This window comes from Cydia pomonella, chromosome 23 (assembly GCF_033807575.1).
Source record: "Cydia pomonella isolate Wapato2018A chromosome 23, ilCydPomo1, whole genome shotgun sequence".
NCBI classification, from domain to species: Eukaryota; Metazoa; Arthropoda; class Insecta; order Lepidoptera; family Tortricidae; genus Cydia; species Cydia pomonella.
The window spans coordinates 5,888,878-5,906,525 of record NC_084725.1 but is presented as its reverse complement, the minus strand read 5'-3'; the positions used below and the strand labels follow the sequence as shown (position 1 = coordinate 5,906,525).

At 40.9% G+C, this 17,648-nt stretch overlaps 1 protein-coding gene across 1 annotated transcript in view; it reads right to left on the bottom strand.

The window, feature by feature from the left end:
* LOC133530663 (endothelin-converting enzyme homolog) overlaps positions 1-17,620 on the bottom strand; it is an 85,412-nt gene extending 67,792 nt beyond the window's left edge. Inside the window, exon 1 of the mRNA XM_061868675.1 lies at positions 17,454-17,620. Within this exon, the coding sequence (XP_061724659.1) occupies positions 17,454-17,486 (33 nt within the window). The 5' untranslated portion in view covers positions 17,487-17,620. The remainder of the gene's footprint in view (positions 1-17,453) is intronic.
* Between the last annotated feature and the right edge of the window lie 28 nt (positions 17,621-17,648).

Genomic DNA, 17,648 nt, shown 5'->3' with positions numbered 1-17,648 from the left:
ATATGTATATTTATTTCAACAAGTTAAAAAAGTAGTTTAAAAACCTGTACCTTACTATAGGATAGGCCGATCAAATTACATCCAAAAAAAAGATTTTGAGGAATTAATTCCCAGCAAGCTGCAAATCGTTTCAATACCTTCATTTGGTCCTAAATGCGTGGAGTTTAAGGAAAAATGTATTTCCTAGGCTCTCAAAATGTATGCACACCTCCTGGGAATACGCAAACTCGGACTTTTTTTTTTATACTACGTAGGTGGCAAACAAGCATACGGCCCGCCTGATGGTAAGCAGTCTCCGTAGCCTATGTACGCCTGCAACTCCAGAGGAGTTACATGCGCGTTGCCGACCGTAACCCCGCCCCCCCTCGTTGAGCTCTGGCAAACTTACTCACCGACAGGAACACAACACTATGAGTAGGGTCTAGTGTTATTTGGCTGCTGTTTTCTGTAAGGTGGAGGTACTTCCCCAGTTGGGCTCTGCTCTAGATCTGGAATGACATCCACTGGCTGTGCCCTACCACACAAAGCGAGATGAAATTCACAATGCCCATACCTCTCTTTTGGACGTAGTTTAAGGACGTACCCGGGTCCAAAAGGACTACACGTGTTTAGGACAAAATCTTCTTCCTCGCGTTGTCCCGCCATTTTTACCCCGGCTCATGGGAGCCTGGGGTCCGCTTGGCAACTAATCCCAAGAATTGGCGTAGATTAGATAGTAAGTTTTTACGAAAACGACTGCCATCTGACCTCCCAACCCATATGGTAAACTAGGCCTTATTGGGATTAGTCCGGTTTCCTCACGATGTTTTCCTTCACCGAAAAGCGACTGGTAAATATCAAATGATATTTCGTACATAAGTACCGAAAAACTCATTGGTACGAGCCGGGGTTTGAACCTGTGACCTCCGGATTGCAAGTCGCACACTATTACCATTAGGCCACCAGCGCATTTAGAGCAAAATGAAGGAATTAAAACGATTTCCAGCTTGCTGAAAATCAACTCTTCTTTGATAGTGTTGTGTTCCGCCGGTGAGGGGGTGGGAGGGGGTTAGGGTCGGCAACGCGCATGTAACTCCTCTGGAGTTGCAGGCGTACATAGGCTACGGAAACTGCTTACCATCAGGCGGGCCGTATGCTTGTTTGCCACCGACGTAGTTTAAAAAAATCTAATTACATTGGCCTACTCCCCATATTAGTTTAAGCATCCTCAGATAGTGGATGCCCCAAAATTTGGTTGCAACCCCCAACTTCAAATAAGATTTCGTTCATTATATCCGTTCGTCAACTTTCGGGTACAGAAACCCAAAAAACTTAAATATCCAGTAGCTTCGGCCATATTGTCTGGCGTAAGAGCAATTTCGCTTGACACCCCATTTATCTCAATCGGTCTGGCTATTAAGGCGCCGTAGGAGGTCGGAATGACTGAACTGAACTTATACCTATACCTATAGTTACCTTATTACACTTGCTTAGAGGTATTGAACCGTTAAGAGCGACCACACACAACAACAATCATGTTTATTTATACACCGTGGGCCAATTAAACCCGACAGATTTCAAAGGTGTAGGTATTAGGTAAGAGACTAAAATGTCATACAATGTTTTCTGAAAACGCTCTTGTTTTAGAGATAATGACAATTTCTGTGAAAATTTGTTTCTTTTATAACTTAGTCAAAAACGCCTTTTTAGCTGTGACGCTGCCACATAGTTGGCTTGGTTTCGACATATGACACTGACAGATATTAAAGTTTTAAAGTAAACTCGCAATTTTCGTGTGTAAAAAAAAAAACCTTTACTTATTCGTTGCAATGATTTTTTTTCACCAAGGTGTAAAAATAAATAACGTGTCGTGTGCAGAAAACGCAAAAAGTTTTTTTTTTTCGGCAAAAAAAAAAATTTTTTTTGGCGAATTTAGCCAAATCTCATATAACATTTTTTGCTCCTTATGACCTCAGAAATGCGTGGTTAAAATCTGTCGGGTTTAATTGGCCCACGGTGTATAGTACCTAGGTAGGTATCACACACAGGTAACAGTCGCATCAAGATCCGTCCATCCATCAAAGCTGAGCAGACTTGATAAGCGACAGAGTGCGCATACGCCATTATAATCTTCAACGTTATGACGTTCATTTTTATGTACTTATCCAAACGCCGAAGTTAATGAAAAATGAAAAAAAAACACTTGTAAAATTTGTTTCGCTAATTTCTCCTTCTTGTTTTTTTTACTTTTCAAACGCCTTCTGGACGGAAGGAAAAAGGATTTCTGATGGCTCGGTCTGCCTCGCGAGGCGCGCCTCAGTGTCTCCGGGTTGAACCGCGAGGCGAGGCCAAGCTCGCTGCTAGCCACGCATCCGAGGCTGCCGCGCGAGCCTGTGCGCCAGGAGACGCGGCTTTGGACATAGTATTCATTGAAAACTACCTTAAGTTCAGATGTTGAACGAAGACATTTTTATCTCATAGAATCCCTACGGTGGCGGTTTGACATTGCCAAATTGGTGGAGAGACCACTTCGCCCTTGTACAAGTTGTGAGTTCAATCTCATTTTACCCCCTTACGGGATGAATGTCCAAAAATCGATTCTAGGCTGTGCGTTATCTGTCACCTATATAACGTAAATCAATGCGTAACTAGTTTTTTCTGTCTGTCATCATCATCATTGCAATCACACAAAGTCTGTGGGCAGAAATTGTGTTAATATTTATATGTATTTAAATGCCATTTGTGAATAGCTTCAGCATCAGTAATTAATGTTGCTAGAGCGATTTGTAATTAACAACTGCGGATATGAGAGTGAAATGTGCCGGAAAATGACTTTGTGCACCATGTCGCTGATTGCGGAGTTCTCATTTCCTATGGAACCTTGAACTTTCGTGGAATAAGATAGTAGCTGGGGAGCCCGTAAGGGGATTTTTGAAGTTACTCGAGCGGGTCAGATTAACAGGAAAGTATACCACGCAGCCACACGCTCGTCAATACAAAATGAGAAAACGTTTTTCCACTTCTAAATATTTTCCAATATCCATGATTTTTAGTATGTTATTGACACAAAAAAAACTAGGTTGATAGGGCTTCCTTTTTTTTCAAAATTTGCATTACAAAAATAAACTTTATTTTTATTTTTAAAGCGAAACCTATAGACCTAGAATATATTATGGAGAAGCGATCGACATCAAAAACAAGGTGATTTGTTTAGATCTAGTTAGTGGAAAACGTTTTCTCCCAAAATGGAATTTCATATAAAATGTACCGTTATTTAGCTAGGATCGCAATTACTCGTTGGTATGGGGTTGGCGGGGGGGTCAACAAATCGTTAAGTAGATTTAGGGATATTTGTACGCATTATTTGTACGCAATTATTTGTACGCATTTCCTTAATCTTACGCTTACAATGTAAAATCGATCTTCGAAATTGTGGTCGTCAGATTAAGAAAATGCGTACAAATAAATGTCAGATTAAGTTAGTGAAAAATTGTATTAACTCGGACCAAAATGACCAAATCCACAATCTACTCAACGATTTTTTTAACCCTCCTCCAACCCCCCCCCCCCCCCCAACATTTTAAAAATCTGTAAACGCTTTCCGGCTCGCTGTTAAAAAAAACTTTTTTATAACCGTTTTTCTTCCTATCATCTAATCTGTCGATTCAAATAACGATAACTTACAAAAATATATAAATAATAAAAACAGACCTTGAGGTTCATAAATGTAAACATGTCAACACCAAAAGATACAAAAGCGTTTTTGCGAAGAGGAAATAAGTAAAAAAATTGGTTTTTTTTAAGATCAATAATATTTAGGTACGTATTTATTTTATCAACTCTGTTTCGATCTCGAGCAGCAATAGAGTGCATAAATGAATCGATGTCACAAAAATACTCATTATAGTTTTTTGATATTCGATTGAAAAAAGTACCTACGTATGCAGTAATTAGTACGCGGGTCAAAATACTTTTCGTTGTGTTGTTTTTTGCCCCCAAAAAAAGTGACGAAGGGGTGCTTTTGTATGGGGTGAAATTTAGTTTTTAATTTTTCTCAAGATAATTATAATCGCTGTTTAGCGATAGGTAAGTTCGCCTGTTGTTACCGACAAATTTATATATTTTCTCAATTTATGTGTCTGTTTTTTTTATGTAGTGTGCAATAAAGAATTTTATTATTATTATAATCTACAGCCAGAAAGACTTTATTTATTTATTTTTATTTATCGGGTCAGTCCATAAGTTCGTGCGTATGTGTCGATGTATTTCAACTCCAAACCGGAACATTTTTACACGAAAGAAATATACGAATTACCAAACAGGTTGCAGTTAGTGTATAGATAATAATTGCAAATACATAATTGATTAAATAAATATATTAAAGTTTACTTTTTTTCTTTTTTACATGTGCAAAATACGCACGGACTTATGGACTGACCTTATATTTGATAAAAGACAAAAACCGAAGAGTGACCGAGTGGTCAGAAACAAGACAACGAAAAGAATTTTGAACTCACATAAAACATAAAGCAAACTTCAAAGCCAAATATTTGAAAATGTAAACACGCATATCTAATGTTCTATGAAAACAACTAAGATACTGTTTTATGAAAAAAGGACAAACTCATTTACATAGGTATATTTTTTATATTTTTTTGAACCTCGTACATCACTACAAGCCTTCCGTCCATTGATAACGAAATCTAAAAATAATTTAGTATTGCCATAAATAAAGCATACAAACGGTCGCCAAAATATTGATAAGTGCGCGACCTTTGCACCCTTCGGGCAACACCGGCTTCCGACACGTCGGAAGGGAGGAGCCCAAACGCTATCTTACCGTACAAATCGTTCTGCTATTTTTTGCGGGGTGAAACGTGCACACAGTCGTACTTCTCACTCACTATATACAAAATCCAATATGTTATTACGACACAAATACATAGACTAGACACACGTCTAACGGCCCGATTCGAAGAATGATTAAGACACGTTTAAGATGTTGGAAAGATCTTTAAAAAATCGATAACTAAACGACATGTCAAAATTGACGTTTATTTCGATTCCGCTGTAATCCGAATAAGATATATCTACGATATTTTGAACGTTAAAGTGACATTGGTTGCCCGAATCGAGCTGCTTCTGTCAATTACACGACATACAAACGATAACTAAATGAGAACTTATCTAAACCGGTAGGGCTAAGATGGTCGGCTCTTTATCATTTGTCACCATGGCTGTCACGTTCTAACAAGTATGTAAGCGCGAAAGTGACGGGTATAGTGATAAGTGATAAAAATGGAACCATGCTGCTACCGCTGAACTTATCGTTATCGTATCTCATTCTTCGAACCGGGCCGAAAGATAAATCTTCCTCACCTCGATCTCTTTTTGTGTCCGGCGAGTCAAAACACGTTGCCCACTCTATGCCCAGTTGGGCATGTGCTTCGGCAGAGGGTATATTTCCCGGTGTTTTTATACAATGTATGTCCCTCTGCGGCGTCGCCCGACCCCCCCCCCGCCCTCTAGGCCTCTGGCGATATCAACTTGCCTCTACCCCCTAGTTCGCTGGCTGGCTACGCCCTTGACTGTGCCCGAAGCACTCGACGCGTTTCGGCTAATATGATGTAGCCGTATTTACGCCCTATGGCTAACCTTGGAGTTGTTGGTACCGTGCTAATAGGTATTAGATTAAGTGGATTAACTTTGCTAATATGCGAACTCACGTGTTTACAAGATTGAACTTTCACAAAACCAAAAGTGATTTCATACTCCTTAATTCAATGTACGTGAGCAGGTTTTCTTGATTAGAAAAATGGCGTAATTGCTTTTCAAACCTTTCTTTTCATCTCACTGGGTTTTAAATTTGCCAGCAAAAATAAAGCCTGACCTGATATATGATCACGCGCCATATTGCGGAATTTTATTGAACTAAGTTTTTCATACTACACTGAACTGTCACTCTATACTTGAGAATAACAGCGCCCTTGACAATGATCATATATTCGTCGGGCTTTAACGACCTTAAAGTTTTGATGATTCGAAATTCGAAATATTGAATCTTTGTCGTCGTCGTATATCGCATTCGTGAGACTCAACAAATTAGGTTAAGTTATAGTACTTAGTTCAAATACAGTAAATCTTCTGAAGGTATCTCTCGTACTAAAATTACATTTTTAAAGCATTAAAGATGATTATAAGTATATTATTTTGCTCTGTGGCGCTGGCGTCCCCGTCCCGAGGCCGCCATTACCTTACAGAAAAAATGCAATAGGTTTATAATATGAGTGTTGAAAAGAAAAACGTGGTTAAAAACTGGTGGTAATCTTTAGAAGTAATCGCAAATGTATTTTTACTGGAAAAAGGCGCAAATTATATTTTTTCTATGGGACCACAAACTTTAACCTTTTCGACGCCGTGTCAAACACAAAACCTATCACTCGAACGCCAAGTCACCTAAGTGTCAAAATTGAAATTGAACTTTATGCATATGTCTATGTTGTTCTGTGGTCTGTGACGGATTAATCCGTCTTCGGCGTTCGACCTACGGTGCGGATAAATCCGTAATTGGCGCCTTTTTCTACTGACTAAGCTATCTTGCCAGAGTACAGATTGGCACCGCGAACCACGTTCAACGGTGTTGCCTCTCTGTTGCACTTGTAAATTCGTACATAAGTGTAACAGAGAGGCAGCACATCGAACGTGGTTCGCGGTAGGCCCTCTAAAATGCGGTCAGCAACTTTTTATAGCGTTTTTAAAGAGGTCACTTCACTTATTACCAGAAACACTGTTTAATGGTCGTTTTATTACTATAATAAACTATACAGTTTTCAGAAATTACGAGCGAGAGAGACACATGTGCTGCCTTTTTCAGGATATTTCTTTCAACTTAACTATGTACAGTCAGCGTCAAATACTTTGTAGCAGTCAGAGTGGCCAAATACCGTACTAAATATATGATGTACCGAACTATTTGGCTACTTTGGTTGCTACAAAGTATTTGACGTTGACTGTACCAGCAACGAAATTAAGTAGACGAAGCTGTTAGTATATTTTTGACTTCAAAAAACGGACCATATGACACATATCACTTAAAATTATCCCTTCTACGTGAATATTCTCCGCCCGCAGCATTGAATATTATATTAAGTACCCATCATCTTCCTCGCGTTGTCCCGGCATTTTGCTACGGCTCATGGGAGCCTTTGGTCCGCCTTGCAACTAATCCCAAGAATTGGCGGAGACACTAGTTTTTACGAAAGCGACTGCCATTTGACCTTCCAACCCAGAGGGTAAACTAAGCCTTATTGGGATTAGTCCAATTTTGCTATATTTTTCTTCACCGAAAAGCGACTGGTAAATATCAGTTTAAACCCGCGACCTTCGGTTTGCAAGGCACACTCTTACCGCTAGGGCACCAGCGCTTTAATATTATTACATTATTTTATTAGGCAATACACCAATTCCTTGAAATTATTCATTTTCATAAAAAAATATATAAGCCTTAATGAGCTTACTGTGGGACTTAGGCAATTTGTGTAATAAGACCCTATTATATTTATGTATTTATTTATATATGTCCAATCCAAATCTCTTATGTGCTCGGCATTTAAATATTTGCCTCTTATTTTTATAATTTCAATCAGATAAAATCATAATAATAAGGTACATTGGTGTCACCGCCTGCCTCGATAACTAGTGAAAACATTGTTATGGCAGGTGTCCGGACGTCTTTGCAATAACCCAGTCTCATTGTCCTCCCAAACTTCAATCCATAGACCGTTTTACTGTTCACTTTACTACAATAGTCCCAATGCCTGTTGCGACCGGTTCATGGGTGTCTATTGTTGCGCCCGTGAACGGGTTCCAGCAGGCGTTCTACATGACATTAAAGCTCTCCAAGAGGGCTCTACGTGTTGGATCTATATCCCCACGCAAGCCTATCAAAAGACCGGGATTTATAGGCCCGTGAAATCCAAGGAGATTACATTAGAGTTGCCTGGGACATCGTCCCCAGAACGCTTGCTGCATTTCCCAGTTGAATTGCCAGACTTAGCCGCTGAGCGAAATATTCCCCCGCACGAAGGTCGCCGGACACCCACACAAGTTTGTGAGAAATTTCTTTCACGACTTGTTTGGTGTCCGATGACCCCGGCCCAAAGGTTTCAACTGCAAGTGCCGCAAATATGTATTATTTGCCTCTTATTACCTCATTGTAATATGTGTTCTCTCTAATCCCCCCTATTCAATGTGTGGTGGTGTACAATAAAGAATATTTATTATTTTTCATGTCTTTCCCATCACGGAACAATGATGTTCCGGATCTTTGGGAGGCGTGCGCGGAGCCGAAGCCAACACGTAGAGGCCCTTTTGACACTTTAATGAAATGTAAGGGGTACACCTAGCGGATGTTGCCCTTGCCCGTGTCATGGGACGCACGCAGAGGCAGCACCCGCCAGGGTGTAAGGACTATTTGAGAGTTGATCCTGGAATCTAAAATGAACTGGACTATTGGGTGAAAGCGATGGACTAAATACTGGGCTATGGGATAAAAAAGCGGACGCCTGCCTTAAAACGGTATTCAATTTTATTTCCAGCAGACGGTAACTCGCCCCCACAAGATGGGCCCCCACAAAAAGCGACATCTAGGATGGCTCAAGGGCAACACCGGTGTGAGCGGCTCAGGGGTGTCGAGAGGTGTACGCCGCTTTCTACCCACTGTGCCAACTCGCGTCTTATGCAATTTTTCACTTCCACCCCTGGAGCTTATAGCTCTAACGACTCCACTCTGGGCGGCCGGCTAAGGCAAGCCAGAGGCAGAGAATCCTGTCCCACCCACCATCCTTGCGGGTAACAGAACTCCCCAGGAGCACTCGGGTACGTGAGGTCGCTACTCCCCAACAGCTCGCCACAAGCTGCCCTGCGTTGACTGATTGCACTGGTAAAACCAGCGGGCGATGTGGTCGTCACATCCCTACGCCTACTTATTTTTCATTATTATTATTTGGCGTTATCGCGCGCAGTACCTACAGCCCCGTGGGGTCATTATTGAGCTCTAGGGGCCGATTTTTTTTTATTTTGATCGCTCAATTTCGTGTTCTCCCTTGAATACTATCTCGACTATGAGACATTTAAATTCTACTACTTACTTAATATAATTTTAAAAGAGTGGCCAATACCACTAGATTCTAAATTTCTATCGCTCTTATTTCAAAAATAGCATTTCTCCGTTTTCCGCAGATTTTCAAGTGACGAAATCGAGCGCTCGAATTTCAATAATCGGACAGACAGACCGGACATGACGAATCTATAAGGGTTCCGTTTTTTGCCATTTGGCTACGGAACCCTAAAAATGGGCTTCCTAGTCGGACTTCTATATTACAATGTCAAACCAACCAAGATGCGTTGTCAGCGGTTTTGACAGGCCAGACAGTGCAAGTGTTTGATTCTATGAAATTATGACGTATTTGCATAAGCTGGGCTATCAAATCTTTGCCAACTTAGCTTGGTCTGACCCTAGTTATTATATTTCGTTGTTTCGTTTCCTAAGACAATCAAATTACTCTAGCTTTCATATCAAGTCATTAAAAGCTAGAACTATCCCGAGGATAACTGGATTGCATACTCGAGCTTATCAGTAATTTGCACTAATTTGACGCACAAACATACATATCAATCAATATTAAAAGCTTTCCAATAACGATAGTGGCGATAGGGGAAACATTGCTTCATATTATTAATATTACTAGTTTCTTCTGAATGAATATATAACGGCAGTTTCTTTGAATCCAACCTTTTACTTTAATTGCTTCGTTTGACTAAAGTTCGTTTTTAGGGTTCCGTAGCCAAATGGCAAAAAACGGAACCATTTAGATTAAATGATGTCTTGACGATGTTTAATTTATGGCTCAGTTTCATTGGTCGATAACTCGTATCAATATACTCATAAAGCGTACAGGGACTCCTTGCAGGCGGTATAACGACTAGTGAAAGGGGGCGTCCATTAATCGCGTCATATTGTATAGGGGGGGGGGGGGGGAGGGGGGTCAGCAAAAAATCACCAATGATCACCACAGGGGACGGGGGGGTATGGACACGTATCACGTGTATTTTTTTTTTTCATCTGTGCTATTATAGTCAATAAAATAAAAATAATATTTTTCCGCCCTTATTATCCTTCACGTGTACTTAGGTTCATTTGTTAGAAAACTGTTCTTTAGTTATCGAAAAAAATACACGTCATATTGGATGGGGGGGGGGGTCCTGAAAATATCACCAAAGATCACCATGGGGGAGGGGGGGGTCTAAAACAAGCCAAAAACGTATGACGCGATTAATGGACGCCCCCAAACTCATAAGTCGATAGTTCGGTCGATATACAGCATGTGGGTGACTCCCCGCAGGCGGTAAGTTGGTAACAACTAGTGAAACTCATAATGGCATGCGTTCCGGAAATCTCCCGCACCCCGCATGCAGGCCCTATTATCGACCAATGAAACTGAGCCATTCATGTTACTAATGGAACAGCGAATGGAAATGACATCAACATAGAGTTACCATGGCAATGCCTTTGATAACGATGTGGTAAACTTTTATGATAGTGTTATCACTTATCAACAAGGTCGGGGCCGACATACTATGTCATATCAGGATGGCGGGTGTATACAAACAGTTATGTTACTTTACATATGTGTATATATTTAAAAGCCGGCAAAGTGCGAGTCGGACTCACGACCCGAGAGGGCCGAGAGTTTCATACCATCAACTTTTTTTTACAATGTTTTAGAGGACCCTGTTACTAAAACTCCACTGTCCGTCCTTCTGTCAGTCTGTGACCAGGGTGTCTAGACAATTGAAATTTTCACAGATGATGTAGGTATTTCTGAGGGCCTACCGCGGACCACGTTCGACGTGTTGCCTCCCTGTCACTACGAATTTACAAGTGCGACAGAGAGGAAACACGTCGAACGTGGTTCGCGGTAGGCCCGCTGTTCCCGCTATAATAACAACTACTAAAAAGTTCGGAACCCTCAATGGACGAGTCCGACTCACACTTGTCCGGTTTTTTTTCCTTTTTAAGTCCTATTTTTATTATTCGACCGCTCTGGCCTAGTAGGTAGTGACCCTGCCTATAAAGGCGATGGTCCTGGGTTTGCATCCCGGTAAGGGCATTGGGTGATAAGCAAAGATATTTTATGTTCCTGAGACATGGGTGTTTTTTTCCATGTATTATGCATTCGTATATTATATTATATATATCGTGGTCTGAGTACCCATAACACAAGCCTGCTTAAGCTTACTGTGGGGCTTAGTCAATCTGTGTAAGAATGTCCAATATTCATTTATTTATAAGTATGAGTTGACTTTTTAGAATGAGTTAAGATGGTGCGTATTTCCTGTAGTTATCATTAAATAAATGGACTTTAAAGCCTAAACTTTACAGACATGTTCAACCCTTCTTTCTTTTCTTCTTCTTTTTTTCTTTATTCTTTTTTGTTCTTAAAAGCTATAATGACGCAAGTCTTAGTAATTTTTACCCAAATTGTCAATTTTTATAATGTTATCTGACGATTGACTTTCGAATATGTATCAAATGTGCGTACAAACCGCAGAGTTATAATAGTTACGATACAAGTGCGAAGTAGGAACCGAAGAGTGTTTTAAGAGTCCTTATTCCTACAGACGAGCGTATTTTGTAAAATGCTTCCTTTTTCATTCAAGATTACGACGTAACTATTAGTATTTATTCAAAAACTGATAACGTACTTAAATAATCGTTTCCTAAACTAGGGGCTCCAACAGTTCAAATTTTCATTTTCTCTTTTAAACCTCTTTTTTAATGAGGTTTTTTGGGAGTCTTTTCCAAATTTTGCAGTGAGATGTGGCGTTTCGGTTCTCAATTTTGCTATAAACAAGAATCATTTGGTACATGAATGACTACAATTTGATTCAACATATCTCGTACGAGGGGCTGGAATGATTAATAATCGAAGATTCATTTGAAAAAACTGATAAAATACCTTCCGAGTTTTCTTCATTTTTTTGGCGAAAACAGGGTTTTATTATATTTTATTTCCGCAAATTGTACGCATATTTTGCTTTAAAAATAATATTATAGCAAACTGTAACTTTATGTTAACCTATAAAAAAAAAATCGTAACTATGGGACCTACATTGCCGTAAATTTATATTTTTTTAAAACACGTATAAATCACGCAGCAGCGACGCCCCGCTCTCAGTCCGCGCGGAGCGCGCTTAGAGGACGGACCTGTGCTCGATTGTCAGGCATTCGTTGCGATCGTAATCAGCTACGGAGTTCCGAGAAGTGCTATATACTGCGATTAGAAAATCTTAATAAAAGTTCATTTTTTACAGTATGCCTAACAGACTCGCTTATTGATGGATTTTCAGTGTTACTTTTTTTTAAATACTAAGTCGGTGGCAAACTAGCATACGGCCCGCATATGTACGCCTGCAACTCCAGAGGAGTTACATGCGCGTTGCCGACCCTAACCCCCTCCCACCCCTCGTTGAGCTCTGGCAACCTTACTCACCGGCAGGAACACAACACTATGAGTAAGGTCTAGTGTTATTTGGCTGCGATTTTCTGAAAAACGCATTTTCACTTGAAATTACGTTAGGGTTTGCATTATTATTTTTGACCCGGATGAAGTCCAAGTTCTCATGATGGAGTCAGGAGTTGGTCACCAGAACTCCTAATCTACTAATTATAATCCCATCGTGTTTGGGCTCAAAAGATTTGCCCTGACGAACACCATCGATCTAGATGAGGTCCAGGGTCTCATGATGGAGTCAGGAGTTGGTCACTAGAACTCCTAATCTACTCATTATAATTCCATCGTGTTTGGGCTCAACAGAGTTGCCCTGATGAGCACCTTCAATCTAGATGAGGTCCAGGGTCTCATGATGGAGTCAGGAGCTGGTCACCAGAACTCCTAATCTACTCATCATAACTCCATCGTGTTTGGGTTCAATAGAGTTGCCCTGACGAGCACCATCAATCTAGATGAGGTCCAGGGTCTCATGATGGAGTCAGGAGCTGGTCACCAGAACTCCTAATCTACTCATCATAACTCCATCGTGTTTGGGCTCAATAGATTTGCCCTGATGAACACCATCGATCTAGATGAGGCCCAGGGTCTCATGATGGAGTCAGGAGTTGGTCACCAGAACTCCTAAACTACTCATCATAACCTCATCGTGTTCGGGCTCAATAGATTTGCCCTGACGAGCATCATCAATCTAGATAAAGTCCAGGGTCTCATGATGGAGTCAGGAGTTGGTCACTAGAACTCCTAATCTACTCATTATAATTCCAACGTGTTTGGGCTCAAAAGATTTGCCCTGATGAGCACCATCGATCTAGATGAGGTCCAGGGTCTCATGATGGAGTCAGGAGTTGGTCACCAGAACTCCTACTCTACTCATCATAACTCCATCGTGTTTGGGCTCAATAGAGTTGCCCTGACGAGCACCTTCAATCTAGATGAGGTCCAGGGTCTCATGATGGAGTCAGGAGCTGGTCACCAGAACTCCTAATCTACTCATCATAACTCCATCGTGTTTGGGTTCAATAGAGTTGCCCTGGCGAGCACCATCAATCTAGATGAGGTCCAGGGTCTCATGATGGAGTCAGGAGCTGGTTACCAGAACTCCTAATCTACTCATCATAACTCCATCGTGTTTGGGCTCAATAGATTTGCCCTGATGAACACCATCGATCTAGATGAGGCCCAGGGTCTCATGATGGAGTCAGGAGTTGGTCACCAGAACTCCTAATATACTCATCATAACCTCATCGTGTTCGGGCTCAATAGATTTGCCCTGACGAGCATCATCAATCTAGATAAAGTCCAGGGTCTCATGATGGAGTCAGGAGTTGGTCACTAGAACTCCTAATCTACTCATTATAATTCCAACGTGTTTGGGCTCAAAAGATTTGCCCTGATGAGCACCATCGATCTAGATGAGGTCCAGGGTCTTATGATGGAGTCAGGAGTTGGTCACCAGAACTCCTAATCTACTCATCATAACTCCATCGTGTTTGGGCTCAATAGATTTGCCCTGATGAACACCATCGATCTAGATGAGGCCCAGGGTCTCATGATGGAGTCAGGAGTTGGTCACCAGAACTCCTAATATACTCATCATAACCTCATCGTGTTCGGGCTCAATAGATTTGCCCTGACGAGCATCATCAATCTAGATAAAGTCCAGGGTCTCATGATGGAGTCAGGAGTTGGTCACTAGAACTCCTAATCTACTCATTATAATTCCATCGTGTTTGGGCTCAAAAGATTTGCCCTGACGAGTACCATCGATCTAGATGAAGTCCAGGGTCTCATGATGGAGTCAGGAGTTGGTCACCAGAACTCCTAAACTACTCATCATAACCTCATCGTGTTTGGGCTCAATAGATTTGCCCTGACGAGCATCATCAATCTAGATAAAGTCCAGGGACTCATGATGGAGTCAGGAGTTGGTCACTAGAACTCCTAATCTACTCATTATAATTCCAACGTGTTTGGGCTCAAAAGATTTGCCCTGACGAGCACCATCGATCTAGATGAGGTCCAGGGTCTCATGATGGAGTCAGGAGTTGGTCACCAGAACTCCTAATCTACTCATCATAACTCCATCGTGTATGGGCTCAATACAGTTGCCTTGACGAGCACCATCAATCTAGATCAGGTCCAGGGTCTCATGATGGACTCAGGAGTTGATCACCAGAACTCCTAGTCTATTCATCATAACTCCATCGTGTTTGGGCTCAAAAGATTTACCCTGACGAGTACCATCGATCTAGATTAAGTCGAGGGTCTCATGATGGACTCAGTAGTTGGTCACCAGAACTCCTAATCTATTCATCATAATGGTAATTTGATGGTGCTTGTCGGAGTAAATCTATTGAGCCCAAACACGATGGAGTTATGATAAATAGATTACGAGTTCTGGTGACCAACTCCTGACTCCATCATGAGACCCTGGACTTCATCTAGATCGATGGTACTCGTCAGGGCAAATCTATTGAGCCCAAACACGATGGAATTATAATGAGTAGATTAGGAGTTCTAGAGACCAACTCCTGACTCCATCATGAGACCCTGAACATCATCTAGATTGATGGTGCTCGTGAGGGCAAATCTATTGAGCCCAAACACGATGGAGTTATGATGAGTAGATTAGGAATTATGGTGACCAACTCCTGACTCCATCATGAGACCCTGGACTTCATCTAGATCGATGGTACTCGTCAGGGCAAATCTTTTGAGCCCAAACACGATGGAATTATAATGAGTAGATTAGGAGTTCTAGTGACCAACTCCTGACTCCATCATGAGACCCTGAACATCATCTAGATTGATGGTGCTCGTGAGAGCAAATCTATTGAGCCCAAACACGATGGAGTTATGATGAGTAGATTAGGAATTATGGTGACCAACTCCTGACTCCATCATGAGACCCTGGACTTCATCTAGATCGATGGTACTCATCAGGGCAAATCTTTTGAGCCCAAACACGATGGAATTATAATGAGTAGATTAGGAGTTCTGGTGACCAACTCCTGACTCCATCATGAGACCCTGGACTTCATCTAGATCGATGGTGTTCGTCAGGGCAAATCTTTTGAGCCCAAGCACGATGGAATTATAATGAGTAGATTAGGAGTTCTGGTGACCAACTCCTGACTCCATCATAAGAACCTGGATGGACTTCATTCGGCTCAAAAATAATAACGTGATTTCAAATATATGAGCAAATATATGAGGACAATGAGACCCTGGACCTCATCTAGATCGATGGTGTTCGTCAGGGCAAATCTTTTGAGCCCAAGCACGATGGAATTATAATGAGTAGATTAGGAGTTCTGGTGACCAACTCCTGACTCCATCATAAGAACCTGGATGGACTTCATTCGGCTCAAAAATAATAACGTGATTTCAAATAACACTGAAACTCTATAGCACTAATGTGCGCAAACGATTGGCATCTTGACTACGCAGCATGGGTGCGTAGCCACCATGCCAATCGATACGACAACGAAACACTATCTGTCTCTCTCTCGTACTAATATGCACAAACGATTGGCATCTTGGCTGGGCAGCATGGGTGCGTAGCCACCATGCCAATCGATACGACAACGAAACACTATCTGTCTCTCTCTCGTACTAATATGCACAAACGATTGGCATCTTGGCTGGGCAGCATGGGTGCGTAGCCAACATGCCAAACGTTTACGATACGACAAGGAAACACTATCTGTCTCTCTATCGCACTAATATGCGCAATCGATTGGCTTCTTGGCTAGGTATCATGGGTGCGTAGCCAACATGCCAATCGTTTACGATACGACAACGAAACACTACTCTCTCTCTATCGCACTAATATACGCAAACGATTGGTATTTTGGCTAGGCACTAAGCAAGTGTGTGGCCGACATGCCAATCGTTTACGATACGACAACGAAACACTATCTGTCTCTCTATCGCACTAATATACTTTATTTATACCTGCAGTCATTTAGTAACTTCTTAATTTTCCATTGGTGTGAAAGAGACAGAATAAAGAGCAAGGGTTATAGTACACTCTGTAGTCTGTACACTTAGTAGTAGTGTACATAAAAAAAAACTACTGTGCATATACAATAAAATAAAGAGTGCCCATATGATATCATATGACACTAAAATTAATATTGCTTGAAATTATATTGAAAACTATCAAGATTATTCTAGTCTGCATTGAAACGCGCGTCGCGTTGCCGGCGCTCGCGTACCGAGCGCCAACGCCATCTATCGAGCGTTATTTCGTGAAATCGGAGAACGCTCCAAGGATTAAGGGCTCTTAAATCGACACAAGTTGCGAACCTTTTCGCATGTGTATTAATACAACGTATTACAGTACATATGGTCCTTTAAACTTTCGACATACGTCTCGTAGTGCTAGGTACCGCACTAGGGAAACTGTAGAACAAAGTACGTCTTCATCCTGATAAGTTATGTTTTAAAGTCTGCTAATATTATACAGTTAAAATTTAATTCAATGGAGTACTTAATTAATTGATATACAATATCTTACCTTCGATTTACAACAGTATTTTCATACATTTATCTCCTAGGCATTTAATGGGACGTCGAAAGTACTAAGGTATCTCAATTTTAAACATTAAATTCACGTAGAAACAAAGAAAAATGTCAGCAATTAAATTATAAAATCCAATATCCAATTTAAAACCCGGTAAAGTCACAAACATATTGAGCGACTGGGCATTGGATTGGAAGATAGGTACCTACTTACTACAATCTAATTTTAAGCTTTACGAAAAAAATAGAACGGCTTCGCTCTTTGTTTATTGACTAAGGATGATACGAATCTTTTAATACGAATGACGGAATAATGTAAGCTCTGTATTTTATTTTATCATACAAATAATGTAATAAAAATTTCATGCTTACCGTTAATCCTGGCTTTAGATGTAGAGAGGGCATCGATGGTAAATCTTCATACACTACACTTCCATATAACTAATTATAAATTAAATTAAATATAATTTGTACAGTTAGAAAAAACGAGCGCGAAATATAACAGGCGACCAACTCATGGTTGGTCCATGGGATGTTTTGGTGGAAGGTGGAAAGCTAGAGCGTAAA